Here is a 24,882-nt window from a genome sequence, read left to right on the forward strand (position 1 = left end):
GGAATACAAGATGGACATTACAGGGACTTTCATAAAGGAAAGCAGGGAATTTGAAGGAGGTGGGCTTGGGTGGATTAACGGGGGTAGAAAAGATCATGGTTTTGGATGGGGGTTGATAAGAGGTGGTGGTGAACAGCTGTTTTGAAGGCTTTGAGGGAAGAATGGGATTGAATAGAGTGAGGGAGTTTATTCCAAAGGCGGGATAAAAGAGGAATGAGAGAGTGAAGGTGAGCAGCGATTCGTGATTTTGGTAGTTTTATCAGAAGGGGGTTGTTGGCGGACCTTGAGCGCCCTGCGGAAATATGCAGGGGACAAATCACAGAGAGAGCAGGGGGGGAGGCTGCAGAGGAGATGGTAGAAGTCAGAAAGACCATCGACCAGCCTGCGGTTTTCGTCCTGAAAGGACGTCACAGTCACCCTCCCTATGAGTAAAGCCTGTGAGGGGTGTCAGTTTAGTCGCTGACAACCCGACCATGCAGCAGGTAGCACTCACTGCGTTGTATGTTACTCGTGGCAGTCCCAAAAGACTGGCCTGACAAAGATTATCCAGAGTAGTTGTTGTTGTTGTTGTTGTTGAATTAAATAGGATCACCAATTAAAAGTACTTTATCTTGAGGAAATTTTCCAAATGAGTGTCCCTTCTCTGGTGTTTCATAGATAACTAGACTGGCACTTGGTATAGCGCATACCTCCACCAGGCTGAACAGTCACGTTTTACATTTATGCCTGGTGTTGGCTTAATGGTTAGGGTGGTGGGCTTGGAATCTTTGGATCCTGAGTTCAAATCCCACTCAGCTGTTGAATTAATACCAGGTAGGGCTGACTCTGCCTGTCATCCTTCTGAGGTCAGCAAAATGAGTGCCAGCTTGCTGGTATCCTGTGGCGGAGTGGCGACCCGTCCAGGATTGTGTCCAATATCCAAGGAGACTGCTTAGGCAGCACCAACGCTCTGCACAGAGTATGGTCCCAATGGATGGATGATAAGCTGGATTTGCATCTGGACCTGAACGAAAATCGAATCGCCTTCTTCTTGTCACATACCCAACTCATGCACCAAGTTTCGTCATAATCAGTCCATAACCTTTTGAAATAACACGCTATATGGTATATCGTTCTTGGCCCCTTTCTCAATGGTGAAGAATCGCTTGAGAAATTTTTTTTAATTCTCATATCCGGATCCGGATCTTCACCAAAATCGAATCAATTCGTCCTTGTCACACACCCAACCTGTTCACCAAGTTTCTTCATAATCTGTGCAAAACCTTTTGAAATATCGTACTCTGTATCGCTTTGGCTCCATTTCTCAATGTCGGCCAGACACCCATTAGGTTTATTGTTCACTTTCCGAACAAAACTCGAGGGAACAACTTATTCATAATATCAGATACTCCAGATTATGATATCATACATACACAACTCAAAGTTCTCCGCTCCGAAGCGGCCAGTTTTATTTTTATTTTTTTTCGCAGTGTGAAAGCCACCCTATTACATTCTCGTGGACTGTTCCAATAGTCGGAGTGTGCTGTGAAAACAGTGATGGCACGGTAATATCAGCCAATGAAGAAATCCCTTTCCCGATAACTGTGAGCTCCATAACTTGGCGGACTCCTTCCGACTTTTGCAGATTGGGTGGTTTACCTGACTAAGTTCTGTCACAATGTCTTCGAGTCAATGTATTATTCATCTTGAATTGAACAATTATAATGAGGTCAGGTGTTTTTCTCAAAAAAAAAACCTGAGATACCTTCTGTCAGGCAGGGGAGAATTTGCTCGAACTACGTGGCGTTGACTCTCAAATCACTCAGTGGTGTGTCATTCATTTCAACAAATCGTTTGAGGACGTCAAGGACTCCGGTGTCAGTTATCACCCCGGATGTTACGAAGCGTATCACCCAGGCAGGAAAGCCGAATGACTCTGTGGCTGCAGCTGAGTTGTCATCATCATCATCATCATCATCATCATCATCATCATCATCATCAGGCCAAGTTAAAGTGTCAACGATTTTTACTACTGCTGCTGATCTTTCCATACCAAAGAGAGACGTCTCAGATCAGCCTCACAAGTTAGGAGCTTATCCGTCACGACGAGGGTCATGCCAGAGCTCTGTTTCATCTGCGAGAAGACGGCCAAGTATGTGAAACACCAGCACAAGACTGTAAAAGTTCCTTTGACCCAGGCCGAGACTGAAACCGCAGGAAGGGCAGCACAGATGAAGCATTCCATAATTCAATTTTCCTGATGTGTTTTGATGTATTTATGAAATTGTGTCTACAAACAGTTTGTAGACAATTTGGTAAATGGAGGCTATTCGGCCGATCATGTCTGTGCTATACCAACACCAAGGGAGTGCTCTGTTAGCAAGTAGCTTGCTATCACTTTCCAAGTGGATGGTTTCATTCAAAGGCCTCGAAAAAGCACTCAAACACAACAGAGTGCTCGGCAACAACATGGAAGTCTCCATAGAAAAAAATGCTTTTGTGGTACTCGAACAAATGCTGTCCGGGCCGTCGTTTTCAGTTTTACCCGATCCTCTGATACTCTGCCATCCTGGCCTCGATATGTGCAGAGCTCTAATCTCCCTGGCCATCCTGATAGTCTGCCATCCTGGCCTCGATATGTGAGAGCTCTGATCTCCATGACCATCCTGATAGTCTGCCATCCAGGCCTCGATTTGTGCAGAGCTCTAATCTCCTTGGCCATACTGGCCTCGATATGTGAGAGCTCTGATCTCCATGGTCATCCTGATAGTCTGCCATCCTGGCCTCGATATGTGAGAGCTCTGATCTCCATGGCCATACTGATAGTCTGCCATCCTGGCCTCGATTTGTGCAGAGCTCTGATCTCCATGGCCATCCTGGCCTCGATATGTGCAGAGCTCTGATCTCCATGGCCATCCTGATAGTCTGCCAGATCGTGTGCTGTGCTCAACTTGGTAAACACAGCCATGTGTAAGCCGTGTAGACTTCGTGTGTGACCGATACTCTGCTCTGAACATCGTTCTATGGCTGGGTTGCAGGATTGCCGTATCTATAACGGTTATCAAAAACTGCCGTTACATTGGAAGAACTTCCTAATGAGCGGTGAGAACAAAGAAGATCTCGTTGAGTTATTATTCCAAGCTTGGCAGGAGGTTAATGCCAGAACCTTACAGGACAATGTTGTCACCCTCTCTCATGGAATGGGGTGCAACAGGATATGCGCGATTGATGGAATAACACGTACAATCATCGTCCCTGAGCTGCGCTTCGATCATGAGGAGGCAGACATAAAGATCATTCTCCTTGCCAAGCTCGTGGCGGAGTCCAGAGTCGATGTCATCGTGATGACTCACGGACACTGACGTTGCAATATTGCTGTTAGGCCATTTAGAATATTTTCAGTGTCAGGTTATTTTAAGACATTGTGCCAGTTTCAAGGGTAGAAGTCACACCCTCGACCTGCTTAAACTATCGGCACATACTGGCCTTGATATGTGCAGAGCTCTGATCGGCCTTCACATATTCACTGGATGCGCTACAACCAGCGCATTTCATGGGAAAGGAAAGAAACGACCATCTGACACTGTCACAAAGGAACGGTAGCTCCTCGAACCTGTCCTCCAAGATCGGATGCGAGTTTGACCCGCAGTCTGATGTTGCTTCTGAGTTAGAAGCAGTTGTCAGCGACCTGTGTGGATATCCTTGTGACTCTGTGAACAAGGCACAGTCAGGACAAGCTGTTTTGCCTCCACCCAAAAAGCTAGAAGGTCTGACCACAAACATCTGATTCGTTGCTTTCACACTCATGGCGGGTGAATTATCAGGCTGCTATTCATCAGCGGGCAAGAGAGTGACAGGTGAACGTGCCAAGTTCTCTTTGACAAGGATGGACAAGGCAAAACAAATAAATGACCATCCTATCTGTGGATGACAAGTGCCCCTGCTCCCAAGCACGTTTTGCATCTTGTCCACTGCTCCGCAAGAAAACACATTGTGTCTGGAACTCTTGTTCGTGCTTCAAGAACGAATTCCCATGCACAAAGATGTGTGCTTGCCTCGGACGCGACTATGACACGGAACCTGTGCTTGACAAACTCTTGGTGGATTCTGGTTCTGACAGTGATTATGAGGATTAAAATGCTTAAGTTTGGGAAACCTAACGACATACGGTTCGTGACTCGTCTTTAGAATTTCCTGTGTGCGCAATGTTCCTCGTTGTGCTTAATAAGCCAAATGTAAGAACAGAGCATCCACTGGAGGATCTACACTCTACAGTAGTGTTTCTCAAATGGTGTGTCATGACCCCCAAGGGGGTCGCGAGTGAGTGTCCGGAGGGGTCGTGAGCTGTCTGCATTAAGTAGTTACACAAGTCCTCGCAATTTTCCCAATGACTTACCAATGTGAACTTGCATTCTCAAGCTTGGTAGTGATTAAAACAAAAGCTAGAAACAGGCTCATCGATGTCGAGAGTGAACTACGATGTTCGTTGAGCAAGACTCGTCCCTGAATTGACGTGTGTGCAAATAGGAAATAAAAATGTCCCAGATTACAGCCTTTTGTTCCTCCTGCAGTCAGGGTTGGAACTAATGGGTTCAGCCAAGTTTTCCCCATCTGGGTTAAAAAAAAAACCCTTGTAGGGATAACAGGGGATCGCGGCGACGAAATACCAGCATGGGTGGGTCGTCTGGTAAATCTGCCTGAGAAACACTGGCCGACAGTGATGCAAACATTTCCTGATCAATATTACAAGCAATTCCTTACCCCTGTTGATGGTGTTTTGAATGAGACCATTCAAGACTAATTACTTATTCTCTCCAATTAACATTATCATTCTTTCCATTTTAGAAATGTAGCCGGACTTTGTAAGCAGACTCGTTGCTTCTTGTTGTTCCCACTCAGGATTTCACAGGAGTGAGTATGAGATGCTGGTCTGCATGAGTTGTGTTGACTCTAATTAAATGTGCTTCCGAGTTAGTCTGCCATCCTGGCCTCGATATGTGCAGAGCTCTGATCTCCATGTCCATCCTGACGAGCCAGAGTTGAGACGATTCATCTCCACCGAGAGTCTACAGCGCTATATTCGTCTTATTGTTGCAATTCAATAGTCATATCGATGGTGCTTGGTTGTATGAGACCATTCAAGACGAATTAGAGATCTTTCCTCATTAACATGAGAAATCTTTCGGTTCAGTGCCAACGATTTGACTTTGTGATTACATTTACTCCGTATTATCGTCCCACATTCGTTCTGTGGTCCTATCCATGTCTTCCGCCTGTGATCGATAAGTTGTGATCTACCTGCGGTGTTTTCTGAGAAATAGGCAAATTATCATTAGAAAGTGTCGTCTTAATTGGCTCTTCCTGAACTTGTATGTTTATCAAAACAATCTCTCGGGGTGAGACTTTTCGTTGATGTGAATTGTAAACAAATGGGGCTTCAGTCCATTTCAAACGTGAAATATCTTGCCACGAATGACGGTAATGGAGAAAATTGCAATTTTGAATGATGACGTCATTTAATGACCTTTCGTAACCTAATTACCGATGTCATAGAATATTTTTTTCATACCATTACTCAGGCCAACTCGTAATAAAACGAACCAATGCATATTTGTGAAAATAACGCTTTTCATTTCCCAGTAACTGACTCGCTTATTTCCCTTACCCCTAATTCTGGAACAAAAACTGTGATGCCGCACTCATGTCGTTTCCTTTTCCTTCCAGAGAACTAGACAATATCTCGTGAAGAACTTTTGACCAAAGATTTAGGAAGTCAAGGGCTATGAATTGATGTAAAGAACAGTGTGAGCCCAGGATTTTGGTGGAGAAGTCATTTTATAGCCACATTTCTCATGCCACATCGACCACATCTGGCCTTTTATAGCCACATCTGGCCTAATGGTGAAGAATTACTGAGAAGATTAAAAAAAACAAAAAAAACTCTTATCTGGATTCGGATCTTCACGAAAATCTCATCAATTCGTCATTGTCACACACCCAACGTATCCTCCAAGTTTCGTCCAAATCCGTGTGTAACCTTTTGAGATATCTTGCTGACAAACAGACAGATGGACAGACAAGCCGGTAGGCGACGTGGGTGGTCGCTATATAATTGTATACTAGTCATACAGTTTTTGACGGATCGGGCTGAATTTTTTTTGACAAAGAGGTTGATTATAGTGCGCATAAAAGCACAGAAGCCAATTTTTGATTTTCGAAAAAAAAAAATATATAAATATTTTTCGGATTTTTTTCAAAAAATTCAAAGTCCCGTTGCTCGGCAACGGTGGCGTCCACAGCAACGGTGCTCAAAAGCATACAACTAGATCCTGGTATGAACCTACCAGTCAAGCTTCATCAAAATCGGTTGACTCCTCTGGCTTCCAGAGCTGTCCATTACATACAAACAGACAGACGGAAATACTGAGAATAACGGTAGTCGAGCGACCACCCAACAAACAGACAGACGGGTGAAAACAACCTCATTCCACATTCGGTGGTGGAGGTAATTACAATTACGAGCTTAAATAAACATTTGTTGCTCAAAAACAAAAGTTTGCCTTATTACCCTCGCCAGAGGAGAGGGTATTGCATTTGGGTCCGTTTGTTAATTTCCGTAATCCTTCGGATTTCGGCAATTGTGTTGGTCGGTTGTGTGTGTCATTCTGTGTGTCTGTGTTTGTTTCTGTGTTTGTTTACCCTGTAGCAGCCACACCGTTTCAGCGATCATGACCAAACTGGGTACAGACGTCGGCCATGGTCCAACTTAGACACTTGTCGTTTTTGGTGAATTTAGGTGAAAGGTCAAGGTCAAGGTCAACAAAAAACCGAACTTCTTATTTTCGCAATAACGTCTGCTAAAATGGTCGTATCGACTTTAAACCAAATCCAAAATGTGCATCTTCCGATTCTGCATCCAACCATATGTCTCATTGGGGTGTCACACCAACACCCTTCTTAGCGGTCGGGGGTCGAATGTCGGGGGGGGGGGGTCGGGTCAAAACTTTCAAATTGCGATAAAAACGCCATTTCAAGTCCGATTGACTTCCAAGTTATGATCATGACCAAACTAAGTGCTATAACTCATTAAACAGTTGCACTATCGACTTATAAGAACCAAATTGATTTCCAGGTTTTTGTTTTTTTCAGAGATCATGGAGATATGACAAAGTTATTCCGGCAATTCCTTGCTTAACGAACAATTTCATTTGTTTGTTTGTTTGTTTGTCCGCACAGAACTTTCATGTTTTTCTCTGCAACCGCTGAATGGAATTGAGACGAAATTTTCACCATTGTAGCGACAACTCATGCACAATGTTTTATTGATGATTATGATGTCATAGGTCACATGGTTTCGCAGCCAAGTTGGAAAAACGCAAAAAAACTTTGAACCTCTCTTTCTCTGAAACCGCACCAAAGAAAAAAATTGAAACTTGGCACACAGCAAGTCCTCCTCATGGGAATGAGTGCGATTTTTTAATGACATCATGGGTGCCTCCATATGACATCATAATTACATATGTAGAACGCTACATCTGATCAGCATGAACATTTTTGAGGATCATCTAGGGATAAATTAGTCCGCAGAAAAAAAAAAATGATCATGTCATCGGTCATGTGATTCAGTAGCTATATTGTTTTTTTTTTTAAACCTTCAAAAATCTTCTTCTCTGAAATGGCTGAAAAGATCAAGGCAAAACTTTACAGTTATGACTGCCTACCCACGAGGAACAAAACATTCACACATATGAAGTCATACGTCACATGGTTTGGCAGTCATATTGGATTTACCCTAAACCCACAAAAAAAAATCTTCTTCTCCAGACCAACTGGACAGATCGAGGAGAAACTTCACACAAATATTTCCCAAGCCTTGGGGATACCTGGATGTTCACATAACAAATAAAATTGATGTCACATTGTCTGGCAGCCATATTGGATTGAGCGAAAATCTTTAAAAAAAATTATTTCTCTTCAATTGCTTCATCGATCAACGTGAAACTTCAAAATTATGATCTCATGGTGATTGGGAATACATGATTGAAATTTCAACCTGATCGGACGCGTGGTCTGGCAGCCAGACGTTATTTAATTTTTTTGATCTGGGTTCTTTTTGATGTTGTTGTTTTTTGAATAAGGCTCACTTGGCTGTGCCTGAATGGGTTTGAAGGGTGAGTAGTAGCAGCTGAAACCCAAATCATATCCAGGTTCCTCCAGACGACTCGATCTTTGCTTTTTTGCTTGTTCACGTTCCTTCTGATTACTCCAATGCAGGACTGCACCTACTTGGTCTTCCATTTGATTTGATTTGAATTAATTTTAATCCCATTCTGAATTCAATTGAATAATCATAAAAATCGTCCTGGGTCAGAGTCACGTGTCCGAACAAAGCGGGGTTGCATCAAAGCGGGACGTCTTGGTACCCAGTAATCAATGTCAGCAGGCATAAAGTGGCAGTTCGAATTATGTCGTACCCAAACGTGTCTGCGGACGTCCTCCTGCAGTTGGGTTACTTTTTATTAGGAGGTTGGCAGCAGGATTTGCACTCCGGCCACCGTAAAACGCTTCATTCCACAAAACATTCCAAAAGCATAAAAAAAAACATCTGAAAACCCACTCCGTCGGAGTAACTCCTGTGCTACTGCCTTTCACAGGGCAGCTCACCAGATGATGGGATTGGGACAAAGCCTTCGGGACCCCCAATCTTTTATGATAGGAGGGAAACCAGGGGTAAGCTTCCCAGGTCAGATTGTGGTAGTATGGATTGGGGTGGTGGTGAGGTGTCTTCACCAGATAGCGGTCTCCTTGGGTTAACCTGAGGTGGTCCCCTTCGGGTGGTGCCTGAAATATCCTATCCCTAAGAGAGCATGATCACCTGTATCTGTCATCATCTGAGCTCAAGCATTTGGACATCGGTATTGCAGCTCTCTCTGAGGTTCGGAGACCGGATTGTGGTGAGATCATGGCGGGTGGTGACACCTACTATTGGTCTGGTCGTTCTGGTGTTTACCATGCCCAAGGAGTTGCTGTGGCTGTGTCCAATAAGCTGACTCCAATGATAATTGAGGTAACACTGGTCAACGAGCGTATTATGAGATTAAGGATTCGTCACTCCTTCGGGGTTATTTCCCTGGTCTCTGTATATGCTCCGACTGAGGCGAGTGATCTCACCGTGAAGGACGTATTCTATGCCACCCTCGAGTCTGTGGTTGATCAGTGCTCCAAGTGAAATACTCTTCTGGTCTTGGGGGATTTCAATGCATCGATGGGAACTGATAGGGATGGTTGAGACGTGTGTTGGTCTCCAAGGGTCTGGAACTGTGAACCAGAATAGCACTAAGTTCCTTGACTTTGCAAGAAGTCATGGACTTGAGGTGGCTGGTTAATGGTTTCAGTGCCCACAGGCTCATCGCTGGACTTGGTATTCCAATGCTGGTGGTGTGGCAAAGGAGATTGACCGTGTGCTTGTTGATGGTCGCTGGAGGATGATCCAGAATTGCAGGGTCTATTGGAGTGCTCAATTCCTCCATACTGACCACAGGCTTGTTGTCACAACCCTGAAGTTGCAGCTTAAATCCAGGAGAATGGTACAATCTCCTAGGCTGGATGTTGGCAAGCTCAAGGATGTGAGGGTAGCTGAGGAGTTTTTGAACAGACTGAGTGGAGATTTCGGGGGTCTGGGTGCTTTGGGGGATCCTGAAGAGTTGTCGAGTGCCTTCAAGACAACTGTCCTTGATGTTGCCGGTAGATGTCTTGTTCCTCACCGTAGAGCGAAGAACCGGTGAAGAAGAATTTTGTCTCCCAAGGGACAATGGATACCATTGCCCAGAGTCGCAGGGCCAGGCTGAATGGCAGAGTTGAGCTGTTCAGGGTGCTGAGGCGTAAAACTGGACGTGCACTAAGGGCAGACATGGAGTCGTAAGTGCGAGGAATCTGTGTGTGCAAAGAGCATCACCTGTGGTCATGTGATTCTCCTCCTGCTTTCAGGGGAATTCGCGCATTGCGTTCCTTCAAGCCCGTCCCTCGGTGTACCGCAGTTAGAGCAGAGGGTGGTAGGCTCTTAACAGAGGAGTCTGAAGTGAAGGCCCACTGAGCCAGTTACTTTGAGCAGTTGTACCAGGTTGATCCACCAGCTGTCGAGTTGGATGCCGGGGTGTTGCTCTCCCTATTGCTGACCCTCCAATCTGCTGTGATCCACCTTCGCTTGTGGAAACACAGGCTGCGGTGAACCGGTTGAAATGAGGTCAAGCTCCTGGGATCTGTGGCATCCATGCCGAAATTTTCAAGGCTGGTGGAAATGCTGTACTCGTGTCATTGCATGCAATTCTGTGCTCTGCCTGGAACACAGGCATCATCCCAACTGACTGGAAGAGGGGCCTTGTTGTCCCTCTTTGGAAAGGGAAGGGTGATCGCCAAAACTGCAACAACTACCGAGGGGTGACGCCGCTCTCAGTGCCAGACAAGGTCTTTGCTCGGATAATTATTGATAGGGTTCGCCACCATCTGCTTGAGCACCAGCGTCCAGAGCAGTCAGGCACCAAAGAGGTCAACGATTGACCGTATCCTTGCTCGTCGGGTCCTCACCAAATGCAGATGAGAGTTTTGGCAGGGGCTGCTGCAGCCTATGTTGATCTCTGCAAGGCGTTTGATTCAGTGAATGGGGATGCCCTCTGGAGGATTCTTGGTCTTCATGGGGTGCCACCAAAACTAATCAACCTGATGTCTGAACTCTACTCTGGTACTGAGAGTGCTGTGAAGTTTGGTGGTACCATCTCTGACTTATTTCCAGTTGTTACTGGAGTTCGTCAGGGGTGTGTACTGGCTCCCACACTTTTCAGCAATTGTATGGACTGGATTCTAGGGAGGATGTCGGAGAGAACAAGCTGCGGTGCATCATTTGGGAATGTCAGGATCTCTGACCTTGATTTTGCAGATGATGCAGTCATCTTTGCGGAGACTCTAGACGTCCTTTTTGGGGTCCTCGAGGTTCGGAATGAGGCGTCGGAGATGTGTTCCCCATCACCAGGTCTCTTGGGAGAATCCTTGGCTATCGCTGGTCAGACTTTGTGTCCAATGAGCGGTTGCTGAGAGAAAGAGACTCAAATGAGATTTGTTACCTGCATAGTCTGTGAGCGTCAGCTGCCATTGTATGGACACGTGGCTCATTTTCCTGACACTGATCCTGCTCACCAGATTCTCTGCGAGGGAACCTCGTGAGTGGAGGAGGCCAATGGATCGACCACGTGCCTCGTGGTTGCAGCAGGTTGATCAGAATCTCAAGGAGATGGGGATGGGCCAGGCATCTGCCTGGAGTATCGCGAGACGGAGGCCCCTGGAGTACCGACGGAAAGTGGACGCAGCGACGCGCTGCTCCGGCGCGTGCTCCCGCGCGTGCTCCCATACATGACCTGACCTGACCTAATTATGTCTCATTAATTACGTAACACACCAGTACACAAACGCCACACAAAGCAAGTCCTGGCGAGGGTCTGCAATGTCTGATTGCTCTTTTCCTTGTTTTCTTTTTCTTTTTTTTTTAATCTGGCAAATAGTCTGGAATATTGATAACCTCGTAAATGTTAATATTTGAAATGAAACAATTATCATATCGTTTAGAACCATGAGCCTCGGTAACATGACGACTGATTTCCTTATAGTACTGCACATGTATAAGTTGGCCTTCTTTTTCGCTTTAATGTCCTTCTACACGCAATTAATCATGTACAAGCTCCACCATGAGCCTTAGATCACTTGAGAATAACAAAGCTGGTCCTCACAAAAGCACATAAGCTCACATTATCAGTGGCCTTGGGCCTGTTTATCTGCAATTCAACTGTGATGTTATCCTGAAATGTGTATCACATTATCACTAAGAAAATTATCTGAATAGTATTGCAAAATAGTGTTGTATATTAGTCATGTGCGATGTCAAAGCTTTCTTCATATAACATTGCAAATCACTCATATTATGCTGTCACATTTTGTGGTTGCTGGGTTGTATTATGTTTCTGCAGCCCCTGGCCTATCTGCACAGGCATCACGCCAAGTACTAGCCCTACAAGAAGAAGCTCAACTTGCACTTTGCAGTTACATCCTCCAGCGGTGAGAGACTAATCCCTGGAATGGTACCTCTTCATTATACACATCAATTATAATGTTTCAGTGTGAAGTTTCTTCTTCCTTGTCACCCAGTTTGTGTTTCTGTAAGGGTATCAGCGGTTTGTTTTGAAAGTCAGTCGAGCAACACCTTTACGGACACCGCGTCTTTTATGTAGAAGGTCGAGGCTTGTGGAAGAGCTGGAACCCTGAATGGATCAGGACACAACGGAACAAAAGGAACAGCAGAGAGAGGGAGGAAACACCAAGAGCAGAGTTGAAGGACAAAATAGAGGGAGACTTGGACAAATAATAGGTGTGGGGAGAAATGAGGGGTAGGGGAGGGTGCATGGGGTAGATAAGATGGATACAAAAGGAAACTCTCAGGAAGGAAATTCTAGAAATTTGGAAGGAGGTGGGCTTAGGGTTCTGGTGGGTAGGGGGGGGGAAGTTAGGGTTAATAAGGGTAGAAAACATCATTGTTTTGGATGGAGGACAACGCAAGATGGTGTCTTCAAGACATGGAAGTGAGAATGAGATTGAAGATAATGTGGAAGTTGGTTCCACAGGTGGGGAAAAGAGGAACGAATGAGTAGTGGTGAGCAGTGATTCTGGATTCAGGTGGGTTCACTGTACTGGAAGAGGGTTTATGGTGGACCATGTGAGCCTTGCAGAAACCTGGAGGAGGGACAAGGCACACAGAGAGAACAGAGGGTGCAAGACCAGAAAGGATGTGGTGGAAGACAGAGAGACCACCGACCTGTCTGCGATGGGAAAGTGATTGGCCCATCGACTCAGCTTCATCGCGGGAGATTCCAATGATTTTGTGAGAGATTCCAATGAGCTCTCAAACTAACTAATTCGTTTCGAACTTATTACATCATGTGTACTTCAACTTGTGAGTTTCCTCAATGTGAAATCATCGGTGAAAAGGAATATTGCGAGGCGCTCAAAAACTATAACTTTGTGATAGCACAACTCCACTGCAAGCCACAGGCTGTTATGACCTCTCCACAGTGAGGGCTTGTGTAGCAGGAGCAAAATCTAACACTTGTTTAGAAGCTTACAATCACTTGTGTAATCAATAAACTACTTCAACTTATCACAAAATGACTTGAAATGGCAAAATCGAACCCATTTGAGTTACAACCAGAGTAAGCATTTTGCTTTTCTCTTTTAACGTAGAGCAATAGATCGCGTGTAGTTGAGCATACATCGAGAAAGTATGGTAAATTACCTTTTCATGGTGCTGTTGTTGACGATTTTACCATCTGTGTGATTGTCCACAGCTCTCCAAATGAACCTTGTCGCTTTGGAAAGTTATTATTGTGTCTGCCAGCAGTCCGCGGGGTTTCTGCAGACACGCTGGAGGCTGTGTACTTCCGACGGACAATTGGACAAGTTCCCGTCTCTCGGCTCATCGCGGACATGTACAAGTCATGTCCACTTTGACGTACTTTGGCCGCATCTGGTCAGGAAATAACGAAGAAATGAAAAGGCACGAAACATCATCATAAACGGCAAAACGCATCCGATATGAAGTGAAAATTCATAAAAGTCCAAACGAATGACGATAAAAGACAATAAGGTTTTTTTTATATCATCAAATGGACAAATATTTGAGAGAGAGAGAGAGAGAGACAGAGACAGAGACAGAGACAGAGACAGAGACAGAGACAGAGACAGAGACAGAGACAGAGACAGAGACAGAGACAGAGCGAGTTAATGCAACAATAGCAAGAAGATAGTTTGTTGAAGGTTATCGCAAAGTAATCTTTTACATGTTTCCAATTTCATTGGGGTTCAGAGAATTGGTTCAGAAATTGAAATGCATTAGTCCTTCATGTTTTCTTGCATCAAGTTTATCCGCTTTGATTCTCACATGTCTTGTTTTTACTTGAGAATTCAAATGAAAATTCAAGATTCTTTGTTGTAGAGTCTCTCAAGCCCTGTTCTTCATTGCACGGCCCGCGAGCCACTGGCGGCCCCTGGTGGCATAAAGTGCGGCCCCTGACGTGCGGCCGATAATTCACAAATGGGAAAACACCCCCCATCATAATCCGCCATAAGTGCTATCAAATTGACCCAATGGTTTCAAATGAGTGTAACAACGCGAAGCATAAAAGTAACATAACTACATCAGGATATGGTGGCAGTGCACAAGCAATGATGCTTGCAGCCCAGTTAACCACAACAAAGAAGAACATGTGGAGGAGGGTCTCATAGCAGCCATTATGAAGTCCTGCAGGTGGTGTGGCGACTCTCACACTGACGTCTTATCGGGAAAAGTGGACCCCTTCGAAACCAATCGTGAAGATCACTGCTCGAGAGACTCTCAAATTCCTCTAACAGTGCATCTTGTTGTGACACTCGCTCAACAACCTCAAGAATTGCTCAACGATCCAGCCATCCTCGGCAGGGCAGTGTTATGTACAGTCGACGTTTTAAAATGTTATTTCTCATTAAAACAGCACACGTCGTACTCCGTACTTCGTTCAAGCGAAAGTGACAGCATTATAATCAATAGGAAAAAATAATGAATGAATGAATATTATTAATGAGCACAGAGAATTATAAACAATACGTGGCACTTATTCATTCTACCACCACCGAAGGTGGGACGGAGGTTATGTATTCACCGCTGTTTGTTTATCTGTGAGCGGGATTATCTCAAAAAGTTACGGACGGATTCGGACGAAATTTGGTGGACAGGTTGGGTGTGTGATGAGGATGAATAATTCGATTTTGGTGGAGATCCGGATCAGGATACTAGAATCTTTTAAATTATTCTTCACAAATAGGGCAAAAAAACCCGACATATAGCACGATATCTGAAAACATTGTGGACGGATTCCGCCGAAACTTGGTGGATGAGTTGGGTAGGTGACAAGAACAAGCTGATTCGATTTTTGGTTAAGATCAGGGTGCAGATGCGGCCTATCAGTTGGATACAAAATTTCAACTGTTCCGCCTGCTGGAGGTATGTGCTTTACCAAGTAGCGTTCCAGTTCGTTTCTTGAAACCATTTCATTTAACATTGTTTAGAAATACAAGTCATGTGATATTCATCAATTTCAATGAGTTTGGTGGAAACAGTTACAGTGAGATTAGATCATGTACATAGATAGACGGGTACAACTGTTCTTGTACACATTGCCCATTCTGATGAATAATGATATTTGCAAATGTGGATCAAAGTTTATAATTAATCTGGCCTGCAAGTCAGCAAACAATTGCTTTATATGATGGAAACTGGAGTGTATTTGGGACAGTCCCATCTATCAGATATTCTTGGCCAACACATTAGCACTTAATATCATTGGTTGAGAATAGCTGTTTAAAGGATGTGTCCCATTGCACCAGTTATATTACAATAAGCGAGGCTAGAGGATAGTTGGATTCAGAGCATCCCCTTTGAAATCAAATTGTCGAGCTTATCCATCGATAATTAATTATTACAATAATACATTAATTATACTTCCAATTTGTATATAAATTGTGAAAAGCACCGAAGGAGATAAGAGCGACAAAAATGATGAAATTTAAACGAAGGATTTCAATACATTAGTCGATGGCTTAAATGTTCATTTAAAGTGCGTGAGGGAATTCGATCCACAACAATTTAACTGAATGAATATCAGTGTACCGCAAAGCTACCGAGATGTAATATCGGTAAATTACATGATAATAAATAATATGTAAATACTGCTCGTGAAATTTTCTCAACTAGTCCTTATTTCGGTTTTTGTTTCTAATAAACTGGAAGGTTTTCGGCCTTTTTGTTACCTCCACCACCGAAGGCGGATGGAAATTGTTTTCATTCACCCGTGGCTGTTTGTTCGTTTCTGTCTGTGAGCAGCATATCTCAAAAAGTTATGGAAAGACTCGGACGAAACCTGGTGGATAGGTTGGGTGTGTAACAAGGACGAATTGATTCGATGTTGGTGAAGATCTGGATCCGAGAAGTTTTTTCTAATTTTAAAAGTGATTCTTCACCATTAAGTGTTGGGGCCAAAAATGATGTGTAGCATGATATTTCAAAACGTTATGGACGGATTATGATAAAACTTGGTAGATGAGTTGGGGAGGTGACAAGAACAAGCCAATTAGATTTTGGTTAAGGTCTTGATGCAGATCCAGTATTTCAGTAGGATACAAAAATTAACTGTTCAACCTGGCAGAGGTATGCGTTCCACTGAGTGCCGTTCTGGCTTGCCTTGTTACTTGCGAAAATCGAAGATTTTTCATGTATATTGGTTACATTGTTGTGTCTGTTTGTTTGTTTGCCAATCGCCTACAGGTCACAATTTGAAACCGATCTTCACGAAACTTCACCACATGGTAGAGTTATTCATAAACAAGATGCCTTCACAAATTTAATGGATTTTGCAAGTTTTTGAGGTCAAAAGGTCAACAACTTCGGTGTAATTTCTAAAATCCTCAATTGTCATCTGATTGAATTGAAATTTGAACAAGATATATATTTCACGTCACTGAATTCAATGAGATAATTATTTTTGAGGTCAACATGGACCAAAAGGTCAACAAAGGCCCAAGGTCAACAACAAAGGTGATATTTCTAAAAGTCAATTTTCATCCGATTGACTTGAAATTAGAAGAGGAGTTGCATATTTGGTCATTGAATTCAACCACCAATTATTATTTGAGGTCAATAAGCCTAAAGGCCAAAAGTCAACAAACAACTAAGGTGGTATGTCTAAACTCCACCATTTTCATCCGACTGACTTGAAATTTGAAGGGGATTTATATTTCAGGTCACTGAATTCAACCAACCAATTATTTTTGAGGCAAACATCGGCCAATAGGTCAACATAGGCCAAAAAGTCAACACAGGCAAAATTTCTAAAATTGTCAATTTTCATCCGATTGACTTGATATATGAAGCGGATTTGTGTATTTGGTCATTTAATTCAACCGACCAATTATTTTTAAAGTCAAATTTATCTTATGGATTTTGCAAGTATTCTGCTCTGCATGACATCTTGTTTTTCTTTATTTTCGCATCGTTCCATAGCAAAAGAAAATGTCAGAGCACTTCTCTAAAAAATAATTTCCAAAACCTCCTGCGAGTCGACCTCATTCGAGATTTCAGAAAACGAGAAATTGCCTTTTTAAGGAAGGAGTGAAATGTGATTAACATTCTGTTTTAGGAGAAAACAACAAAAAAAAACGTCCTTATAAAGTCTTGCAAAGAAATAGTTAATATTTTCAGGATTTAATGTTGCCTTCGCAAACGTGCCTTGGAATGTATTCATTCTGCTGACAAGCACTAAGTTGTAAAGCAAAGTGATTCAGGTATACATTTCTATTCCCTTTTGAACCGTTTGGTGTTACATTCAGTTCCTGATGAAGTAAAATCCAACTACAAACTGCCATCCTGATAATTCGCAGGCAGCACCTTACATCATGACGCATGTGCTATCCTTTTGAAGAGGCGTTTCGCTGACCGTCGGATCTGTATACACTTGTTTGTTGATATTAAAGTTTTCACTGTGCCTTTTGAAAAGATAACACTTTGGGATCAGCATGCAATCTGAATTCCTTGTTCGAGTACATTGTACTCATCACCATGTTGCTTCATCGACATTCTTCCTGGTCTATAACAGCTGGGGTAGCCCCAAAAGGCTCAACGAATGTAAGCTTCTCAACGGGAGATTAAATTGGTTAAAAGGCTACCGTGATTGTTGTGCAGTCAAGTCTGAAAAGAGCCTCATTATGGGAACAGTTTCAGGGCTAATCCAATTGATAAACACCATGATTAATGCTCTAGGGATGTTCAAAAAGTTCCAGCAACAACACATGGCACACCGTAATCCGAAAAATTCCAACGATGTTTTTTTACTTTTCAATATACGGGTAAAAATAATTAATAATTAAATAATCCTCCAAATAATTATATGTACTTATGTATTGAAAAATCTAAATGTCCTCAAAATTAATGAATGCCACACATAGCGATGCTCCATTTTGAGAAATCTGATAATGTAAACTTGTTGTACAATCAAATGCTCGAGTTGTTAACTTATACAATCAAATGTATTGTCTGTTCATCTCTCGTACAAAATGAAATCTTTTATCCAATGCTCAGACATTACTCGTTCTACATTTTGTTCCCCATTTACTGAGTCCTTAAGTATCATAACCAATGATTTCAAGTTCATTTGATAACAAATCAACTTTTTTCCCCTCTTCGGTAACCTTCCCTAATTTTTTTTATTCTTCTTCTTTACTTTGGCACTTTTTAACCCTTTGAACCCTGAGCTCCTTGGAATTTTGGCTCTTCCACCCTGGGTTTCCTGGAGAAAAACTGGGCCGGTCGGGTATATGGAGGTTTGAATAGCGGCCGGTAAAATGGCTGCTGGGGTTCAAAGAGTTAAGTGTTTTTTTTTAATTATTTTTTTATTTCACATTATTCCTGTAAATATTTCAACTGTAATTAGGTAAGCAGCAGTTGTGTTTAAGTCGTAAATACAACTTTGAATTGTTTGCTAATCGACGCTTCAGAAATGTAATACCAAACAGAAACTGCATTGTCCACAGCCAAACGAAGAGGATAATGCAAGTAGGCCAAATAGTAATAGTCTTTGGGGAATGACATGAGCGGTGAACGTTTGGATGGGGAAGGTTAATTGCCAAAAAATTTTAAAAATATGCTTTTGATAACATTTTATCATACGTAACATGGTCTTACAAACGTGCCTTGGAACGCAAGTGTTTTGTTTTGTTCGCATAATAGTTTAAAAACAAAGTTTTATGTACAGATTACCCTTTCAACTTGATCAGCACTACTATATACAAGTAACTTGTATGACGGAATCCAAACAAAAACCCATTTGCTTATGTTGTAAAAAATGTTATGAAAGTAAAAGAGCATAAATAAGTTAAAATATACTGTATTTTGAATGAAACGAATCGCAAGCAATTTTCTGGACCAATTTTCATGGAGATTCATACAAATGTTTTACAATCTGAATTGTTATTTGTTCATTCATGTTACAGATATAAACAAGTGTTTGTTTTTGATAATCGAAACATTGCTCGTGTGCATTTTGTTTTTATTCGTTTTCTCTTTGTTTCGGATCAATTTAGTTCATCAAATAAAACTGAAAGTGACTTAAAGTCTCCATTTTTTTCCTCGTAAATATATCAGAGAGAGTGGACTTTGTACACTTTTATTGCAAAAAAACAAGTACAATAAAGAGAATTAAAACTGAACAACAAAACAAACCCAAAAGTTACAAGCGATTATATGTGAAGGAGAGTGTTATCTATCATTTTAAAAGAAATTGCAAAGTAAACAAACAAACAAGCAAGAATAGCACAACATGCATACGACAGACTAGAAAGTAAAGACTAACTGACCATCAGAAATTTCACAACAAACATCATGAACACACGTCTTTATATTACAAAACACGGTTGTACATATCATGTGACACTATCATTTTTGAAAAGCCTGCAACTGACTGTGTGGGAACGACGGCAGAATTCCAGTTTGAGCCCGCTCGGGTAAAGAGCTTAAGCATGACCAAATCAGTGCTACGAAACAAGTGATTCTGTAGACGTGAATTCTGAGTCTTCTAAATCACTAAATTAGCCTGGGCAGTAAATAAAATTTAAAAAAAACCACCAAAACGGCCATTGGGAGGGAAGATGGGCCACTGGGACCAAAATGAAAACTGAGAAACTGAAAACAAAGAAAAGGTGTGCAAACAATATTTTCAGCAAACGAAGGAGAGGGGTTAAACTATTCCATCCAACATAAACATGGAGCACAGTTTCAATTTGTCCACAGAAGAGACACTGTTTGTGGAATATTTGGGAAAACTGGTGAAGAAGGGAATTTGTGGGTAATACCCAATGGGAAATTCTCCATTGGAGATCGGCATGAATTGCAACTGGTAGATTACAATAACATTCCCAAATTGGGCAGAAAGGAGGGGGATGTGGCAGAACTGTGGACCAATTACAAGGTGCAGGGGTGGACAAAGAAGGAATTTTTTTAATAAAAACATTGTAGGTGTAAGGTTTTCTGGTTGTTACCAGCATGAGAAAGAGAGCGACTAAATTTCACAAGTTCTAAACTGAGAGAACCAGATAATTAAAGATTATTATCTGCTCGATACGAAGACCTGGGTTGACACCAAGAGCAGAGTTGAAGGCCAAGATAGAGGCAGACATGGACAAACAATGGGTGTGAGGAGGAGTGAGGGGCAGGAGAAGATGCATGGGGGTGGACAAGATGGATACAGAAGGAAACTCTCAGGGAGGAAAAATTGGAAATTTTGAAAGAGGAAGGATTGGGGTGGGGTGGTGTTGGAAGGGGTGGGGGGGGGGTAATGAGGGCAGAAAAGATCGTGGTTTTGGATTGGGGACAACCTGAAGAGGTGGTGAACAGCCGTCTTGGAGACCTGGAAGGAAGAATGAGGTTGAAGAAGAGGGAAGTTTATTTCACAGGTGGGAAAAAGAGGAACGAATGAGTGGAGATGAGCAGTGATCCTGGATTGAGGTAGTTTCACCAGAAGGGGGTTGAAGGTGGACCGTGTGTATTTTGCAGAAACCTGAGGGGGCTGTTGGGGGGAGGGGAGGGGGGACAAAGCACAGAAAAAGCAGAGGGTACAAGATCAGATTTGGTCGTATAGGACAGAGAGACCACTGATCTGCATAGTCCGTGAGCGTGAATGAGGAGTCGGAGCCACTGGGATTACGGGTTTGCTGGGTCAAAACTAAGATCCAGGCTCTCAATGACATCTTGGATGCTGCTATCTTGTCGGTACCAGTTTGTGGTGAGGATGTTGAGGTCACGGAGAGGTTCACTTTCCTTGGCAGTGATATTCATGTCTCTGCTGGCAGTGAGCCAGAGATCAACAGACGTCTGGGTCTGGCCTGGGGAGTCATGGATTCACTGGATCATGAGGTGTGGCGCTGCCGGTATCTGTGCGGGAGGACGAAAGTCTGAGTCTTCAGGTCCTTGGTGCTTCCAGTCTTGCTCTATGGATGTGAGACTTGGACTCTGACCAGGGATCTGAGACAGAGAATTCCTTTGGTACCAGGTCTCTTCAGAGAATCCTTGGTTATCGCTGGTCGGACTCTGTGTCCAACGAGCGATTGCTAAGAGAGACTCAAATGAGATTTCTTACCTGCATAGTCCGTGAGCGTCAGCTGCGGCTGTATGGACATGTGGCTCATTTTCCTGATAGATTCTCTCAGCGAGGGTCTTGTGAGTGGAGGAGGCCAATGGGCTGACCACATGCCTCATGGTTGGAGCAGATTGATCAGCATCGCAAGGAGGTGGCGATGGGCAAGGCATCTGCCTTGGGGATGGCCAGACAGAAGCCCTTGGAGTGGACGTGGATGCAGTGACGCGCTGCTCCGGTGCATGCTCCCACACCTGACCTGATCTGACCACCAACCTATCTGCGATGGTGAGGTGATAGGCCCATAGACTCAGCTTCATCCCAGGAGATTTCAATAATCTTGAAGGCCTTGGTTTCCACGGCATCAAGCTAAGCAAGATGTTAGGCACGGGAACCAACCCAGAGGGGAGAGCAGTACTCCATCAAGCTGCGGATGAAAGCCTTGTAGGTATACAGGAGTTCATGTGTGCCAAGGAAGGACTTTATACAATGGAGAATGCCCAGACTGGCTTTGGAGGCCAACTTTGAAATGTGGTTTGCTCAACAAGGATCATCGCTGATATTGAGACACAGGAATTTGAATGACTGAACTTCCTCAAAAGAATTGTGAAGAAAGTAGTTGGGGGGAGGTGGTTGCCAGACGGTCCCTTTGGAGAGAGATAGTGAGTGTGAGATGGTCAGATGTCAGGATTGAAAGACATTCCAAGCGTTTGACCAGCTTATGATTTTGTCATGGTCTGAAGAGAAGGAAGGAGGCAGCAGCCTGCCTGTCAGAAGGATGAGGGTTATCACGGCAGAAGGTGGAGTCATCAGCAAATAGTTAGAGGATTTTTCTAGAGATTCGGAAAGATCATTTATGAAGACCAGGTACAGGACTGGGCCCAGAACACTGCCTTGGGGCACTCCAGCCTTGATGGGGAGAGGAGATGAAAGGATTCCCTTGAGAGCCATGTGTTGGCTTCGGGAGTCAAGGAAGTCAGTAATCTAAGAGTGGAGTTGGCTTTCGATGCCATAAGGCAGAGAGTTTGTAGAGCAAGGCAGCATGCCAGACTGTATCCAAAACACGAGATATGTCTGGAGAGATGGCCGTAATGTCATGTGTGACATTGAGGGCCTCCATCCATTGTTGGGTGAGTCGAAGCAGCATGTCCAATGTGACACCTGCACTTCATCGCGCACCTGCAATTCAAGCCACAAATATAATTGTTGCTGAAAGTATTACAGGTTTTAATGATTATGATGCACATAACCCTGTCCACCAAATGCCTCCACAAGTTTTTGCCCCAGTTGTTCATCATGGGACCAGACATCGTCAAGCTCCTGGGTGGGCCAATGACTTTGTCATGTGACATGTTTACCATCAATAACATACTCACTATGTTCTTTGGGTTTTTTTCCCCATTACTAACGAACGAAGAGTTAATGCTCTCACCGCAGGTGATGGACTCGTATGTGCGAGACAAAGAATCAAAATAAATTCCAAAATGATGAACAATGTGATCCAACTCTCAACTCCACCGTGTTTGGAAATCATGTCGACTACATCACCACATACCTCACCACATGAAGGCCACCATAACCTTCGTCACCACATGGAGGCCACCATAACCTTCGTCACCACATGGAGGCCGCCATAACCTTCGTCACCACATGGAGGCCGCCATAACCTTCGTCACCACATGGAGGACGCCATGACCTTCGTCACCACATGGAGGACGCCATGACCTTCGTCACCACATGGAGGACGCCATAACCTTCGTCACCACATGGAGGCCACCATGACCTTCGTCACCACATGGAGGCCTCCATAACCGACGTCACCACATGGAGGCCACCATAACCTACCTCACTACATGGAGGCCGCCATAACCTTCGTCACCACATGGAGGCCGCCATAACCTACCTCACTACATGGAGGCCGCCATAACCTTCGTCACCACATGGAGGCCACCATGACCTTCGTCACCACATGGAGGCCACCATGACCTTCGTCACCACATGGAGGCCTCCATAACCTACGTCACCACATGGAGGCCACCATAACCTACGTCACCACATGGAGGCCACCATAACCTACCTCACCACATGGAGGCCGCCATAACCATCATCACCACATGGAGGCCACCATAACCTTTCTCGGCTTCACACTGTGGTAACCAAGGCATTTAGGATCATTGGTTTCTCACTTGGTGAGGCTGAGTCTTTGGGTCTCACTCTCTCACTGCAGGCAGGTCGGTGGTCTTTCTGTCTTCTACCATCTCCTCTCCGGCCTCGCACTCCCCGCTCTGTCTGCTATCTGTCCCCCCAATATATCTGCAGGGTGCTCAAGGTCCGCCAGCAACCCCCTACTGGATAAACTATCAAAATCACAAATCACTGCTCACCTTCACCCTTTAATTCCTCTTCTTCCCCACCTTTGGAACAAACTCCCACACATTCTTCAATCCCACTCTTCCCTCCAGGTCTTCAAAATAGCTGTTTACCACCATCTCTTATCTTCCCCCATCCAAAACCACAATCTTATCTACCCCTGCTAATCCACCCCAAACCCACCTCCTTCAAATTCTCTGCTTGCCTTCCTGAAAGTCCCTGTAGTGTCCATCTTGTTTACCCTGTGTACCCTACCTCATCCCTCTCCCTTCCACAGATCTCCTCATGTGTCTATTCCCCACTGTTTTGTGCTTCCCTCTCCCACCCCTTGTCTCCTGTTCCCCTTGTTATAAGTTCTTTGTGTTATCTCTTATATGAGCCTTGACATTGTGTATTAACAACAAAAAAAAAACACTACCTGCTGTTGCTGCCCATTACTATACAATTCCCTGGTCAAACAGAGCAGCCTCATGCCAGACATCCATCCATTAGGACCATACTCTGGACAGAGCACCGGTGCTGCCGAAGCAGTCTCCTGGGCTATTGGGCACAATCTTGGACGGGTCACCGCTCCGACACAGGATACTCAAATGGCTCGATCATCCGAGAAAGCTGGCACTCAAATTGCTGACCTCGGAAGGATGACAGGCTGAGTCAACCCCACCCGGTATTCATTCAATGGCGAGCAGGATTTGAACTCAGGACCCTGGAATCCCAAGCTCACCACCCTCACCATTAAGCCAACACCAGGCATAATGGTGGACACTTGTGGAAATATTGTGAAACCATGCATCATCAGCTACGCTGCGCATCATTTCTATGACCACGGCCTTTGAAACCACAGCATTGTGAGGCCATGTATGATCAGTGACGATGCCTGGTGTTGAGAGAAAGTGTCGCCACTTGGTGAGCATACCATAATTCCACCAAAATCGAGTAAAATATTGTTTACAATGCCACTTCTGTGTGTATGTGAAGACGGAAGTAACATTGCTTGGTTGGTAAAATGGCTCCATGGAGACCACGTGCATCATCCAATCACACAACCAGATCACTCTGCACGAGAAGAAGAACAGATGGCCAGACTCTCTCTATAATGTCTGCATATGGCACTGGCTATCGGGATGGCTCATCCTTCACGGCTCGCGGTGGTTGCAAACCGAACTCTCGGGTTTATATTTTGATTCGAATGTTTCATTTGGTGGTGAGCGTGATGGACGCGTTGAAATCTGCCGACAGGGCCATCATCCGCATACGCAGCAAGGTGAACCAGTGGATG

The 24,882-nt window shown here is 43.9% G+C and overlaps 1 protein-coding gene across 3 annotated transcripts in view; it reads left to right on the top strand.

Moving 5' to 3' along the window:
- The window catches only part of NR2E1 (nuclear receptor subfamily 2 group E member 1), a 46,880-nt gene extending 27,676 nt beyond the window's left edge, over window positions 1–19,204 (top strand). For 2 of the 3 annotated variants that reach the window (XM_085847527.1, XM_085847528.1), the window contains 2 exons: window positions 11,994–12,081; window positions 13,365–19,204. In XM_085847527.1, coding sequence (XP_085703653.1) covers window positions 11,994–12,081; window positions 13,365–13,527 — 251 coding nt within the window. In that variant the 3' untranslated portion in view covers window positions 13,528–19,204. The remainder of the gene's footprint in view (window positions 1–11,993; window positions 12,082–13,364) is intronic. The other variant, XM_085847529.1, reaches the window with a different exon arrangement.
- Window positions 19,205–24,882: the final 5,678 nt, after the last annotated feature.

This window comes from Eptatretus burgeri, chromosome 11 (assembly GCF_056783735.1).
Source record: "Eptatretus burgeri isolate ZD-2024b chromosome 11, Ebu_testis_v1, whole genome shotgun sequence".
In the NCBI taxonomy this organism is placed as follows: domain Eukaryota; kingdom Metazoa; phylum Chordata; class Myxini; order Myxiniformes; family Myxinidae; genus Eptatretus; species Eptatretus burgeri.